The following is a 13,252-nucleotide window of genomic DNA, read 5'->3' as shown; positions in this document are numbered from 1 at the left end:
GAGATGGATCAAATGCATCATACATAAAAACCTAGGTACAGTGCCTGGCTGAGGCACCAACAGGCCAAAAGCCCTCAATGGCTGCTGTACAATGACAGCAAGCTTCAAAATCATCAGCTGCCCATCAACCCCTCCTCATCCCCTCATCTTCTGCTGTCCTATCAAGCCCTATGTCCATGGCGGTGCCAATCAATTGCCACTGATACGCCGCCATGAGGGAGCCTAATAATTGGGCTCTTGGGTGCCCAGCAAATGGCAGAGGCGGGGATCTGTCCCTCAGTAAAACGGCCTGCTGCTAAATTCAAGGTAGGTACCTGTACCAGGTGAGATGTAATGGAAAAGGGAGCATCAATGTTCCGCCACCCCGCCGATTTCAGGACATGCGAAAGCGCTGCACTTTGCCTGCCAGTTAGCGAGGTACCTGGCTCTGCTCAGCGTCCCCCGCCGCCAGCCAAGTCCCTCTGCATCATTCCGCTATCACCATCAATATCAATCACCCCGCCATCGTCCCTCCAAAAATTCCTGTGACTCAAAGCGACGACAATTTGCACGACTCGCCCGCCATTCCGGCATCACAAACCACCGACTCTCGTCACGATGCCGACCATCTCTGTCGACAAGTACAAGCTCTACGAGGCTCTCGGCCGCAAGTATGTCCCTCCAGCTGAGCGTTTGCATCTGTGAATTCGAGTGCGATTGCGAATGCGCATGCCATCCATATCCCACCCCTCCTCCCGTTGTCGTCCAAGTCTCCATAGACTGCTGCGATGCCATACAGAGGCTGGCTACCTTGCCTTCCATACTCTATACACCACATACTCCATATGCAGTAGTATATCCTGCATAGTTTACAGTGCACGTCTAACGGCTGGCAATTCCAGATATACCACGGCCGAGTTTGAGGACCTCTGCTTCGAATTCGGCATCGAACTCGACGAAGACACCGAAGACCAGGAACGGCCCGTCGTCAATGGCGAGCAGGAACCCCCTCAGCTCAAGATTGAGATCCCCGCCAACCGCTATGACATGCTCTGCTTCGAGGGCATTGCCCTCAATCTCAACATCTTCCTCGGCCGCACCAAGCCTCCCAACTACAGAGTGGTAGAGCCCAAGGACGGCCTGCTGCAAACCATCACCGTCTCTCCCGAGACTGCAAAGGTCCGGCCCTACGTGTCCGGCGCCATCCTGCGCAATATCAAGTTCACCAAGGACCGGTACGAGTCCTTCATCGCCCTCCAGGACAAGCTGCACCAGAACCTCGCCCGCCAGCGGACACTGGTGTCCATTGGAACCCACGACCTCGACACCATCAAGGGCCCCTTCACATACGAGGCCCTGCCGCCCCAGGACTTCAAGTTCGTCCCCCTCAACCAGACGCAGGAGCTGACTGGCGAGACGCTCATGACCTTTTACGAAAACGACCGACACCTGGGCCGCTACCTGCACATCATCCGCGATGCCCCCGTATACCCCCTGATTCTGGACTCCAACCGAGTCATCTGCTCACTGCCTCCCATCATCAACGGCGACCACTCCAAGATCACCCTCAACACCACCAACGTCTTCATCGAGATCACCGCCACCGACATCACCAAGCTAGAAATTGTCACCGACATGATGGTGACCATGTTCTCCGAGTACTGCGCCGAGCCCTTCACTGTCGAGCCTGTCAAGATTATCTCGGACCACAACAACCAGACCCGTGTCACCCCCCATCTCCGCCCGCGCGTGACTCACGCCGAGGTCGACTACCTCAACAGCTGCACCGGCCTGAGCGAGTCCCGTGAGAGCCTCTGCAAGTTGCTCGCCAAGATGGCCTATGTTGCCCGCCCGTCAGACAAGGACTCCAACCTATTGGAGGTGGCCATCCCCCCCACCCGCGCCGATGTTTTGCACCAGGCCGACATCATGGAGGATGTGGCCGTCTGCTACGGCTTCAACAGGCTTCCTCGCAGTTCTCCCAACCGCAGCGCCACCGTCGCCGCCCCTCTCCCCATCAACAAGCTGAGCGACATTGTGCGCATCGAGGCCGCCATGGCGGGCTGGAGCGAGGTCATGCCCCTGACCCTGTGCAGCTATGACGAGAACTTTGGCTGGCTCAACCGCAAGGATGACGGCAACACAGTCGTCAAGCTGGCCAACCCCAAGACGCTGGAGTACCAGGTCGTGCGGACTTCCCTGCTACCCGGCTTGATCAAGACGATCCGAGAGAACAAGAGCCACAGCTTGCCCATCAAGATCTTTGAGGCCGCCGACGTTGTCTTCAAGGACGAGAAGTCGGAGCGCAGAGCCCGCAACGAGCGCCACTTTGCTGCCGCCTGGTGCGGCAAGTCTAGTGGCTTCGAAGTCGTCCATGGCCTGCTGGATCGCCTGATGCTCATGCTGCGCACCAACTTCATCGCCGGCGTTGATGGCGGCGCTTCCGTCAAGCCCGACGGCTACTGGATCGAGGAGCTCAACGAGGATACCTTTTTCCACGGCCACGCCGCTGCCGTGTATCTCAGGCTGGGTGGCAAGGAGCAGCGCATCGGCGAGTTTGGCATCCTGCATCCCTCTGTGCTAGAAAAGTTTGATCTAAGGTACGTCTTATACTTTTTTTCCCCTTTCTCTTCTGCCAACAAGTTGAAACTGGCCATGACGCTAACGGTTATTCTTTCCTACCTATTTTAGATTCCCCGTCAGTACTTTGGAGATTAACCTAGAGGTTTTCCTATAATCTGCATGTTCGCCCAAGTCACAGACCTCATGGACGTACAGACATTGGAGGTTGCCGGCTAAAGAAAGAAACAACTTTTTGAAAAAAGAGAAATAAAGTAGATTTGGTAGTTAAAAAAAAGGGCAGTAGAAATCTTTTCCAAAAAGTATCACCAATGTTTTTGTTCATCCAACAGATTTGCTGTTTTACAACGGTAAAGGTTGAGGGCAATCCTACGCGGGTCCAGGGTAGTGTGTTGTATATCAAGAGAGTGGCTGCTAATCCAGCAACCCAGCAACCTTGTTTTGAAGAAAAGGGGGAAGAAAGATGGGGAATGAAGGCGTCTGACGAAATTTCTCTACAAGCTTATCGCTGTAGCAGTCTTTCCTTGTACGGTGACACTTTGGATGGGATTTTTCATGAGTGCAAGGAGGGTTAGATGATGATAGATTAAGTACCTATCTCTAGTAGATCAAGTATCTCTTCTAGGTACCGAGATAGAGCAAACACCTCTAGTAGATCAAGTATCTCTAGATAGAGCAAATACCTCTGGATAGAGCAAATACCTCTGGATAGAGCAAATTTATTTACATACATCAAGTATCTCTAGGTACCTAGATCTAGTATCTGTAGTGGTAGATCAAGTATCCTTGGTAGATCAAGCGCCCCCTCTCTGTGCATTACAAGCCAAGTCTACCTACGTATCTACCCTTCTAGGAGGCAGCTTATAAGGTGCTATGGCCTGCGCCTGACGTCTTTTGGCTCGAATCCCGCCAAACCCCACCCCCGGCAGGTGCCCCGCCAGCGCTGGCCCTGCCTGCTGAGACTCCAACGCAACTCAACCTCCATGTGATGTGACGAGATGAGCTACTGACGACGCCTCTCTTCTTCTCCTTGTTCTCCTTCTTCCCCCCTCACAGCAGCCGCACCGTCCCAGCGGAGGACACGGACACGGACACATCGCGATGGAGGCCAAGAAGGTATCTCTCACCGCCCCGGGCGCAAGTGGCAATCCTGACTCCATGGCTCTTCTCAGATCATCGAGCGCGTCCAGGGCATCAACGGCGGCCAGACGGCCACTGGCACGCTGACGCTGACCGACTTCCACATGATCTTCAGCGCGACCATCGAACAGCAGCCGCCTCGAGACGGCCAAGAAGCGCCGCCGCCGCCCAAGAAGCGCGAACGATGGATCACATACCCGATGCTCTCCCACTGCACGTTCCGGCCCACGCCGCCGGGTTCCCGTCAGGCCCCCTCGATCCGAATCCAATGCCGCGACTTTACCTTCATCGCCTTCAACTTCACCTCCACAGAAGTGGCCCGAGAGGCCTATGACCACATCAAGTGCCGCACGTGCAAGCTTGGGACCGTCCAGAACCTCTTTGCATTTAGCCATAAGCCCCCTAAGATGGAGAAGGAGATCAACGGCTGGAGTCTCTATGACGCCAAGGCAGAGTTTCGTCGGCAGGGCATCAGTGAAAAGCTCCCTGACAAGGGCTGGAGGATCACCAACATCAACCAGGACTACAGCTTTTGCGACACCTATCCGGCCGTTCTCGTGGTGCCCTCCAAGATCTCCGACAACGTCCTCAAATACGCAAAGGAATTTCGCTCGAGAAACCGGATACCCGCCCTCTCCTACATCCACCCGATCAATAACTGCACCATTACAAGAAGCTCTCAGCCGCTCGCAGGCATCACCAGGAGGACCAACGTTCAAGACGAAAAGCTTGTCGCCGCCTCCTTCTCAGCCTCGGTAGGCAGCGGGGGTTCGGAAGATTCCTCTCCAATGTCGAGCCAGGCAGAAATGTCCAGCACCAGCAGCGTTATGCTGGAGACGCAGCTGACGGAAACTGAGCGATACGAGGACGAGCTCATTTCTAGATCTGCTGCCCTCTACGACGACAAGACTGGTAAGCGGCTCATATATGGCGCTCAGCAGAACAACTTGATTGTCGACGCCCGTCCCACAATCAATGCCATCATGAATCAGGTCCAAGGGATGGGCTCGGAACCTATGGACAAGTATAAATTCGCACAAAAAATATTTCTCAACATCGACAACATTCATATTATGCGGAATTCTTTGCTCAAAGTGGTGGAGGCACTCAAAGATGCCGACCTGTCTCCTCTGCCCCCCAACCGCGAGCTTCTACATCAAAGCAACTGGCTGAGACACATTCACGACATCCTCGACGGGTCAGCGCTTATTGCCCGCCAGGTTGGCATCCGACACTCGCACGTCTTGATTCACTGCTCGGATGGCTGGGATCGGACCAGCCAACTGAGTGCCCTGTCTCAAATCATGCTGGACCCCTATTATCGCACCATTGACGGATTCATCGTCCTCGTAGAGAAGGATTGGCTGTCCTTTGGTTACATGTTTAGGCTACGCTCCGGCCATCTTAATTCCGAGGATTGGTTTACTATTCAGAAAGATGCATTCGCTGGCCTCAAGGTCCAACCTGGAGAGAGCGACGGACGAACCGATGCCTTTCAGAACGTCATCAGCGGCGCCAAGCGATTCTTCAGCTCAAATAAAGAAGATGCGGCCGATCTGGCCACTATGGGTGAGGGTGCCAGCGGCCAAGTTGTAGATGAGGAAGCCACCTCGCCAAAGATGATTAGCCCGGTTTTCCACCAGTTCCTCGACTGCATGTACCAACTGCTACGGCAGAACAAGACGCGCTTCGAGTTCAATGAACGCTTCCTCCGGCGTCTGCTGTACCATGCGCACTCGTGTCAGTACGGGACATTCCTGTATAACTCGGAGAAGCAGAGAAAAGATGCCGGCGTCGCGGAAAAGACGTCATCCGTGTGGGATTATTTCCTCTGTCGAAGAGCCGAATTTACCAACCCCGATTACGACCCGACGATTGATGATCACATCAAGGGCAAAGAACGCATCATTTTGCCCCGTCTTGATGAGGTTCGATGGTGGCATCAGTTGTTCGGCCGGACCGAGGACGAAATGAACGGTGCCCTCAACGCCGCCGCCATTGCAGAGAGCGATAGGCAGGCTGCCGTCTCGAGTCTAAACTACCCCAGCGTCGCCCGAGTGGAAGAGATTCCAGAGTCGTCGGCCCCGAGCCCAAAGCCACCCAGCCTCTCGACAAGCCAGTCGGCCCTCACATCGGTGGAGACTGCGCACAGCATCTTGACGCCTGAGGATAGGCAGGCCGCTCTGCAGCATAGCGTATCTGCAGACGGGATGAGCGCCTTTGCTGCGCTTCGTGATGGCATCGCCGGCCTGAACATTAGCAAGGCCGTAATGTCCAACTTTGGCCGCGCTACCGATTCCGCTGCTACCGAGCCGGTTACCGAGGGCTCGGCCACAGCACACATTCCTCGCGATCAAGAGATGCGAGAGATGACATAGGAGATCATGTTTCCAGACCAAGGCCCGGCGCCTTATTTGATCACAGAGACGCAAAATACCCACCGCTGCTCTCGACCGCGCACCAAAGCAGACTAATGGCTTGTCGGGGTTTCTTTTCTTTTCTCAGCAAGACGCGTGGCATTCTCGTTCTTTTGAAAAGCTTCGAATTATGACGTTGAAAAAATGACTGTGTAGGATGAGATTGATGTGGCTACAATGAACCCAGACGATAGATAATCATGATATTTTCTCCCTTCTCCCTTTGTTTTTTTATTACCCCCCTCCCGCCAGAGCCAACCTTTGGCTATAAAAAGAAACAATGTCATACAGAAACAGCGGATAGATGGTGAGACATGGCAAATACCGGTGAAAGAATGGGTACGGACACGGGCACGATATTTGACTAGTCAAAAGCGCCAGCGAGTAAGGATACAGGGGATGACAGTTGTAAACAATGAGCTCCCTGGACAGCAGCGCTGGATCAGCCGGTTGATCAATTCCACCCCTGGTTGGGCAGTTAGGATATTATGACAAAAAGCGGTGATTACCTAGGTGTACAACAGCGATGTCAGAGTAGATTGTAGAGAGCAGTCTCATGAATGCTTATGATCTAGTTTGAAATGAGAGTTGCTGATCTCGGGTGAGGATGTGACCAACAGATTAGACTCACTTGGCTGCCCATTTACTTGACGCCAGAAACTTAGATGAAGACATTTCATCTGCATCTCACTACAATTGCAATATTCCCACCTTTCTTCTGTTTCCTCTTCCTTGTTGACTATCCAACCCAGCTTAGTATAGGGATCATGGATACGGCATCATTGTATCATTTTGACGGGAAACACTTGGATGGCCATCTGCTTGTGTTTATGCATCATCTCTCTGCCATTGTCACATGTTCTCAAATTTTGTTCATTGGAAAGTGCTACTGATAGCTCCGCAGGTTTGACTGTCATTCTCCACGAAGCATCTTAGTCGCTGGCACCTTTGTACTTACATGTGTCTGCCCAGTGCTTCAAATGTCTGCTAACATCGCCGTCTTTTCTAGTATCTGCTACTATTGCTATTTTTTTGTTCCAGTAGATGCCATTATTACTACCTCTTCTGGAAATTGGTCTGATATTACCACTCCAATGAATTTGAACACATGCTGTTGTATATCCAACTTCGTGCTGGCTAATAGCAGTAAGTATCCTCGAGTTCTAAGTCGTTGCTTGGAGACGGGCCGCCGGCAGTCGCCAAAACTAATTCTCCGAACAGATGCCACCAAGGTGCCACTTTGAGTAGTGCCAGGTACGTACCACTTAAAAAAAAAAAATCAAGCCCACACACTTTTCGGCGCAAGGGCCACCTCGTCCCGGTTAGGGCTCAACCCACACAAGGCGAAAATTGCACTGCGCGCGCAAAGCCAGCAATTTGTGAGTGAAGCTCTCGCTCTAGCCCAGCCCGCCAAACTCCCAAGAGAGATCGCGAACTTTGTCCCTCTTCTCCTTTTGCACGGCTCAGACACCAAGACCAGTTTCAAGTCACAACAAAGACTCGATTCATATCATTCAAAATGTCCCACCCGGGTGCTCAGATGTGAGTGCGAAAAGCCTTGAACCCCTCCATTCGTTTTCGTTTCGTATATCGATACACACAAAGCAAGACGTCGTTGTGGTGGTGGTTTTTTTTGGTGATGGATGGCATCTTGTCCCCTTTTTGTCCTGTGGAGGAGAAGTTGAGGGGAATGGGAGAGGGATATGGAACAAGGAAGAGAGGAAGAGAAGGGACAATGCATTGATCCATTGGGGACAACGCAGCAGGGAATTACAAGGAGTTGCGTTACTGGAGGGGGGAATTGTCATTGTCACCATCACCACCACCACCACCATCACAACGCAAACCCCTTGCTGCCATATTCCATATTCCACACTGCCCCTTCGTCCAACACCCTCGCTAACATACATATCCTCAAAACAGCTCCAAGCGGAGAAAGTTCGTCGCCGACGGTGTCTTCTACGCCGAGCTCAACGAGTTCTTCCAGCGCGAGCTCGCTGAGGAGGGCTACTCCGGCGTCGAGGTCCGCGTCACCCCCACCGTCACCGACATCATCGTCCGCGCCACCCACACCCAGGAGGTCCTCGGCGAGCAGGGCCGCCGCATCCGCGAGCTCACCTCCCTGATCCAGAAGCGCTTCAAGTTCCCCGAGAACTCCGTCTCCCTCTACGCCGCCAAGGTCCAGAACCGCGGTCTGTCCGCCGTCGCCCAGTGCGAGTCTCTCCGCTACAAGCTGCTCAACGGCCTGGCTGTCCGCCGTGCCTGCTATGGTGTCCTGCGCTTCATCATGGAGTCCGGCGCCAAGGGTTGCGAGGTTGTCGTCTCCGGCAAGCTCCGTGCTGCCCGTGCCAAGTCCATGAAGTTCACCGACGGCTTCATGATCCACTCTGGCCAGCCCGCCAAGGACTTCATCGACAGCGCCACCCGCCACGTCCTGCTCCGACAGGGTGTCCTGGGTATCAAGGTCAAGATCATGCGCGGCTCCGACCCCGAGGGCAAGGCCGGCCCCCAGAAGTCTCTCCCTGACGCCGTCACCATCATCGAGCCCAAGGAGGAGCCTGCCGTTCTCCAGCCCGTCAGCCAGGACTACGGTGCCAAGGCCGCCCAGGCCGCCCAGGGCAGCCAGGACGTGCGAGTGGCTGAGCAGGAGGGTGCTGTTGAGGAGGCCCAGCCCGCCGCTGAGGAGCAGTAGGAAGCCTCAGACTGGTGAGATAAAAGGGTTTGTGTTGTGTGTTTACGCAAAGGGAGGAACACCAAACAAAGGGACGTTTTGTGGTTTAGGCGAGGATGATTATATCAAGCCACAGGGCAAAGGGATGGCGGTCAAACTTAAGGCGTCAATTGATCATTTGCATCTGCTAAGGGCATGGAAAGGTTTCGTCTTGTTTTTCCTTTTTTTCAAAAAACATGGCATGGTAGAACATCATTAAGCCGTGAAACAAAAAAGTGAGACTTGAGAGAATCTTATGATAAAAAAAACTTCATGGCCAACCAAACCAAACCCCCTCCATTCGTCGCCAACAAAGTGCTATCCGTCGTGCTGTGTGTGGTATTTATGGTATCCAGGTTGCGAGCCAATACGTGTAATGCAAGGCGAGTACTAAATTTACAATCAACAAGGCGAAGTGAGAAATGAAAAGAAAATGAAAAGAAAATGAAAAGAAAAAGGGCTGTTGTTATAGGCCGTAAACAGCCTGTGGTATATATAACACATCATGTCAACACAAAAAAAAAAAAAAAACTCGCTTCTCTCTCTCCCCACCGTTCTCTCTTTTCTTTTCCAAAGACCACAACGGCCCGCATCTTTCATTCTTCTCGTTCTCTTTCTCTCTTCTTTCTTTCTACCTCGTCACCAGAAATGCAAACCAACCCAAAAAAAATATATATATATCGTACAACAGGAGCATGCTTTCAAATCCAGTTTCCTTTCCGATCAGTCATGTTTACCGTAAAAATAAAAGCAAGTTATCCCGCAGAGACACGTACACACACAAACGCCTCTCCCACCAAAGAGAAAAGAAAAAGCAAATGAAGACACACACACACAAAAAAAAGACAGTAGATTCCGGAATCCCACCTCCTTTCATTTATAGCTGCAGCCGCAGCATTTGCTCCCACTGTAAACGATGACAGGAAACTTGGACAGCCAGGAGGGTAAGAAACAGAAGAAAGAAACGAAGAGAGATGGAAGAAAAAAAGGAGCAAGATCTTTGACGAACAAGACTCCCTGAGCCACCTGGGCCTAGACTCTCCATCTCTTTCTATCGGACGTTGTAGCTGCTTGCAGTAACTGAGACCTGCATACGCGGCTGGAAACTCCCCCCCTTGCGCTATGAAAATATAGCTCCTCCCCCCTTTTTTCAGAAATGGCATTGCATGTCAAATATACAGATTTGGTTGACCAATCTGGCCGACTGTTTTGATTGATCTCACAAGAGATGTATGGCAATGGTTTGCGGGTATATCCATCATACTTTGACCTCTCTCATGTATTCGATAATTGTAAAAGAAAGAAAAAGGAAACTGATCGAACAAGCTTCCTACTACCTCTCGGGATGCTTCCGGGACTCGAGCTCAATGTCGTTGCTGGTGTACTGCTTCTTGCCGTTTGCCGAGCCGTTTGCCGCACCATTGGAGCCATTTGCGCCGTTGGGGCGCCGGCCCTCGTCGTCGCTATCGGCAAGGTCGGTGAGGCCGAAACCCGCAGCCTCTTCCTCGTCATAGGCCCGGATCAGGCCCTGCCTGTCTCCGTGAAAGCTGCTAAGACTGTGCCTCGAGGTGTTTTCGCTTCTTCGGGACTGCATGCTGCGGCGAGTTTGGAAGCCAGAGATCATATCAGTTCCAGCAGCATCAAAGTCGCCGCGGCTAGCAACCAGCCTCTGGCCGTGAGGATCGCCTCGAGAAAGGTTCAGCAGGTACACTCCGGTAAAGGTAACGAGGAAGCCACAGAGCAGTGACAGTGTGTTGACAGGATCGGTGGTGTTGAATCCGCTGAAGAGGATGAAGGAAGCGCAGAGGGTTGCGGTGGTGAAAGTGACGTAGTAGAGCGGGTTCACACTGGGAAATTCTCAATCAGCATTGGAGACGCACAAACTAGGAAAAACAAGGACAGGGTTGTCCGTTAGGCTTCAACTCACATGTTTGTCGGGAATGATGCCAATGCCTTGTTAAAGTAGTTCATCTGGGTCAGAATGCAAACTCCTGTAAGAATCATGAAGACGTAGGTCGAAGGATGCGAAAATTGGTTGTGGCCGGCAAAGGTGAGCTTGAGGGCGATACCAAAGGCCTTGACGGACATGACGGAGATGGATCCAACGGTGGAGCAAATGGAAAGGTAGATGAGGGCGTTGCGTTTGCCGTAGACGGGGGCGATTCGGTAAATCATGAAGACTGCAAAAGCCACGACGGCAAAGGCGTACAAGAGGAAGCCTAGTTGCCATTAGCATTTCTGAGTAGTATATGGGAGGGCAAGAGAAAAACGGGAATCGTCATCGTCCGTACCTGGCTGGATGGCATAGTGCAGGATCTGATCAATCGTCTCGATTTCCTCGTCAGGCGGGGCGTGCAGAACAATGACGACGGCGCCGATGAGGCAAATGGCACTGCCCAGCTTTCCCAGCGTGCCGAGCTCTTCATCCAAAAAGTATGAACCCAAGACGGCGCCAATCAAGACACTGAGGGCGCCGAGAGGAGTGACCAGGATGGCTGGGGCGAAGGCGTAGGCGGCGAAGTTGCAGATTTCTCCGACACCAACTGACAAGACAGGATCAGGTTAAAACGCGTGCATGAATAGGGTCCTGGGATGGGGAGTCTATGCTCACGGGTTGCAATGCCCGCCCACCACAAGGGGCTTCTCAGATATACGAATCCGTCGCCTTCGAATCCGTGCCGCTCTTCGGCTTGTAGTAATCCCTGTGCAGAGCGTCAGCAGAGCAGGTTCCAGTCTTCGGTTGTGTCGGCTGGGCATCGCATGATGCCGAGAACCGCCGTGGTCGCCGCAGGATGGATCTGACCTTTTTGGTGATGACGAAACTGGTGCCTGAAGAGAGACGCAAGAGTCAGCACAGGGACGCCGCAAAGCGATGGAGTCAGAGGAGGGATGTGGGCAAGAATAGGACAGGACAGGACAGGACAGGACAGGAAAGGACATACCAATGGCCAAGGCTGATGACATGGCCAACGCCAGGCCGACATATCTGCAGCACAAACAAACGTTAGCGGGACGACCTTCTCTTGGTGCGAGAGAGGCCTCGCTTGTGGATGCAAAACGCACTTATCCTCAAGCATGCTGAGCGAGTGGTTTCCGGCGCGCGCAAGACGGCGACAGAGGCAGAGAGCAAAGGCAACGGTGTGTGGTGTCGATCGAGTATTGCTCAGCGCTCCCTAGAAAAGGGAAGAGTCGCGAACGGGACAAAATGAGCGTGCGCAAGGGCGAATCGTAGCGAATGCGTGGTGCCGAAAGAGGCGAAAGGGAAAAAAAAAAAGAGACTGCGGCGACTCGAAGGCGGGGGAGCCGAGATGATGAAATGCTGAGAGTAAGAGAAGAGAAGAGTTCGTCAGATCAGATCAGGCCCATCAAAAAAAAGAGCGAGGCTCGCGGCTGTCGTCGTTTGAGTCGTCGAGACTATTTTTTGTTCTTTTTTTTGTTCCGCAAGGGAGAGAGAGGGAGAGGCGGCGAGGATGCTTAGTGGTCGTGCCGTGGTCTCAAGTCGCACCAGATGGTCTGCTCGTCGTCCAATTCGTAAAACTCAAGGAAACTCAAGATGCAAACACAGCACAGACGCCGAGGGAAAGGAGAGGGAGAGGAAGAGGGCCAGAGCCAGTGACAGAGACAGAGACACAGACAGAGGGAGAGGGGGCAAGAAGAGGGCCTGGCGGAGATGGTGCACAGTGAGAGGGAGAGAAGGGAAAAGGAAAGAAAAAGGAACGATCGCGCATGTGTTTTGTGGTGGCTTGTGGTTCTGGCTTTTGGCTTGGATTTTGGCTTGGACTTTGGCTTGGACTCTGGACTTGGATGGGATCGAGCGGATTGGATTGGTTTAGGCGTGAGTGGCGCTTTTTTGGGGAGGGAGGGGAGGGGGGGCGAACCTGAGCTCGGAATGAGATGCGTGTCTCACCAGCGTCTTCTGGCACTCTGCAGTGCGTGTACAGGGCGCGGCATCGGTCTCAGCGGGCCACGACAGAGGCGCAAGGCCCTGGAGCACAGCGCTAGGCTGGAGGGACGGGTACCTGAGGGGGCTAGCGGCCTTACGAGTGCCTGTATTGATGGATTTCTTACAGCACCCGACAGTGGGAATGAGTGAGTGAGTGAGTGCCTTAGTACAAGCAGCTATAAAAAGAAATTGAACCCTGCTAGGTGCTGTGTCAGAGGTAGATGATACCCAATGTTTTGCATTGACACCTGCGATGAAAGAGGTAGCGTATACACCTCAGGTTAGTACCTCTGCCCAGACAATCTTCCCACTCACTCCATCACACTGCATGCAATCAAGCAAGGGGATGGAGATGGAGGGAGGCCTTTTTGCCAAAACACCCCAGTCGCAACCAATTCCCGGCCCCATGCAAAGCACAGCAGAGCCTTTGCCCGGTGGATCGGAGCCGTCCTAAAACAAGGAAATCGAGCTTGGGCGTGTTTC

At 53.0% G+C, this 13,252-nt stretch overlaps 4 protein-coding genes across 4 annotated transcripts; 3 read left to right on the top strand and 1 right to left on the bottom strand.

Annotated features, from left to right (window-relative positions):
• Nucleotides 1–541: 541 nt before the first annotated feature.
• TRIVIDRAFT_78470 (uncharacterized protein) lies at nucleotides 542–2,882 on the top strand (the record flags this gene model as incomplete). The annotated part of the gene is made up of 3 exons (XM_014099978.1): nucleotides 542–650; nucleotides 882–2,579; nucleotides 2,671–2,882. 3 exons carry the CDS (start codon nucleotides 598–600, stop codon nucleotides 2,714–2,716), a joined length of 1,797 nt encoding a protein of 598 aa, XP_013955453.1.
• An 846-nt stretch (nucleotides 2,883–3,728) lies between these two features.
• TRIVIDRAFT_170862 (uncharacterized protein) lies at nucleotides 3,729–6,700 on the top strand (the record flags this gene model as incomplete). The annotated part of the gene is made up of 1 exon (XM_014099977.1): nucleotides 3,729–6,700. The coding sequence occupies one exon, from the start codon at nucleotides 3,804–3,806 to the stop codon at nucleotides 6,075–6,077; it is 2,274 nt and encodes a 757-aa protein (XP_013955452.1).
• Nucleotides 6,701–7,531: 831 nt separating this feature from the next.
• On the top strand, nucleotides 7,532–9,109 carry TRIVIDRAFT_78477 (uncharacterized protein; the record flags this gene model as incomplete). The annotated part of the gene is made up of 2 exons (XM_014099976.1): nucleotides 7,532–7,658; nucleotides 8,040–9,109. The coding sequence occupies 2 exons, from the start codon at nucleotides 7,636–7,638 to the stop codon at nucleotides 8,806–8,808; spliced, it is 792 nt and encodes a 263-aa protein (XP_013955451.1).
• A 1,050-nt stretch (nucleotides 9,110–10,159) lies between these two features.
• TRIVIDRAFT_78479 (uncharacterized protein) lies at nucleotides 10,160–12,261 on the bottom strand (the record flags this gene model as incomplete). The annotated part of the gene is made up of 7 exons (XM_014099975.1): nucleotides 10,160–10,673; nucleotides 10,754–11,045; nucleotides 11,118–11,369; nucleotides 11,438–11,528; nucleotides 11,630–11,655; nucleotides 11,769–11,812; nucleotides 11,890–12,261. 7 exons carry the CDS (start codon nucleotides 11,901–11,903, stop codon nucleotides 10,160–10,162), a joined length of 1,233 nt encoding a protein of 410 aa, XP_013955450.1.
• Between the last annotated feature and the right edge of the window lie 991 nt (nucleotides 12,262–13,252).

Source organism: Trichoderma virens (genome assembly GCF_000170995.1).
Source record: "Trichoderma virens Gv29-8 chromosome Unknown TRIVIscaffold_73, whole genome shotgun sequence".
In the NCBI taxonomy this organism is placed as follows: domain Eukaryota; kingdom Fungi; phylum Ascomycota; class Sordariomycetes; order Hypocreales; family Hypocreaceae; genus Trichoderma; species Trichoderma virens.
The sequence above is the reverse complement of the archived record's forward strand: the minus strand, read 5'-3'. Positions and strand labels throughout refer to the sequence as shown.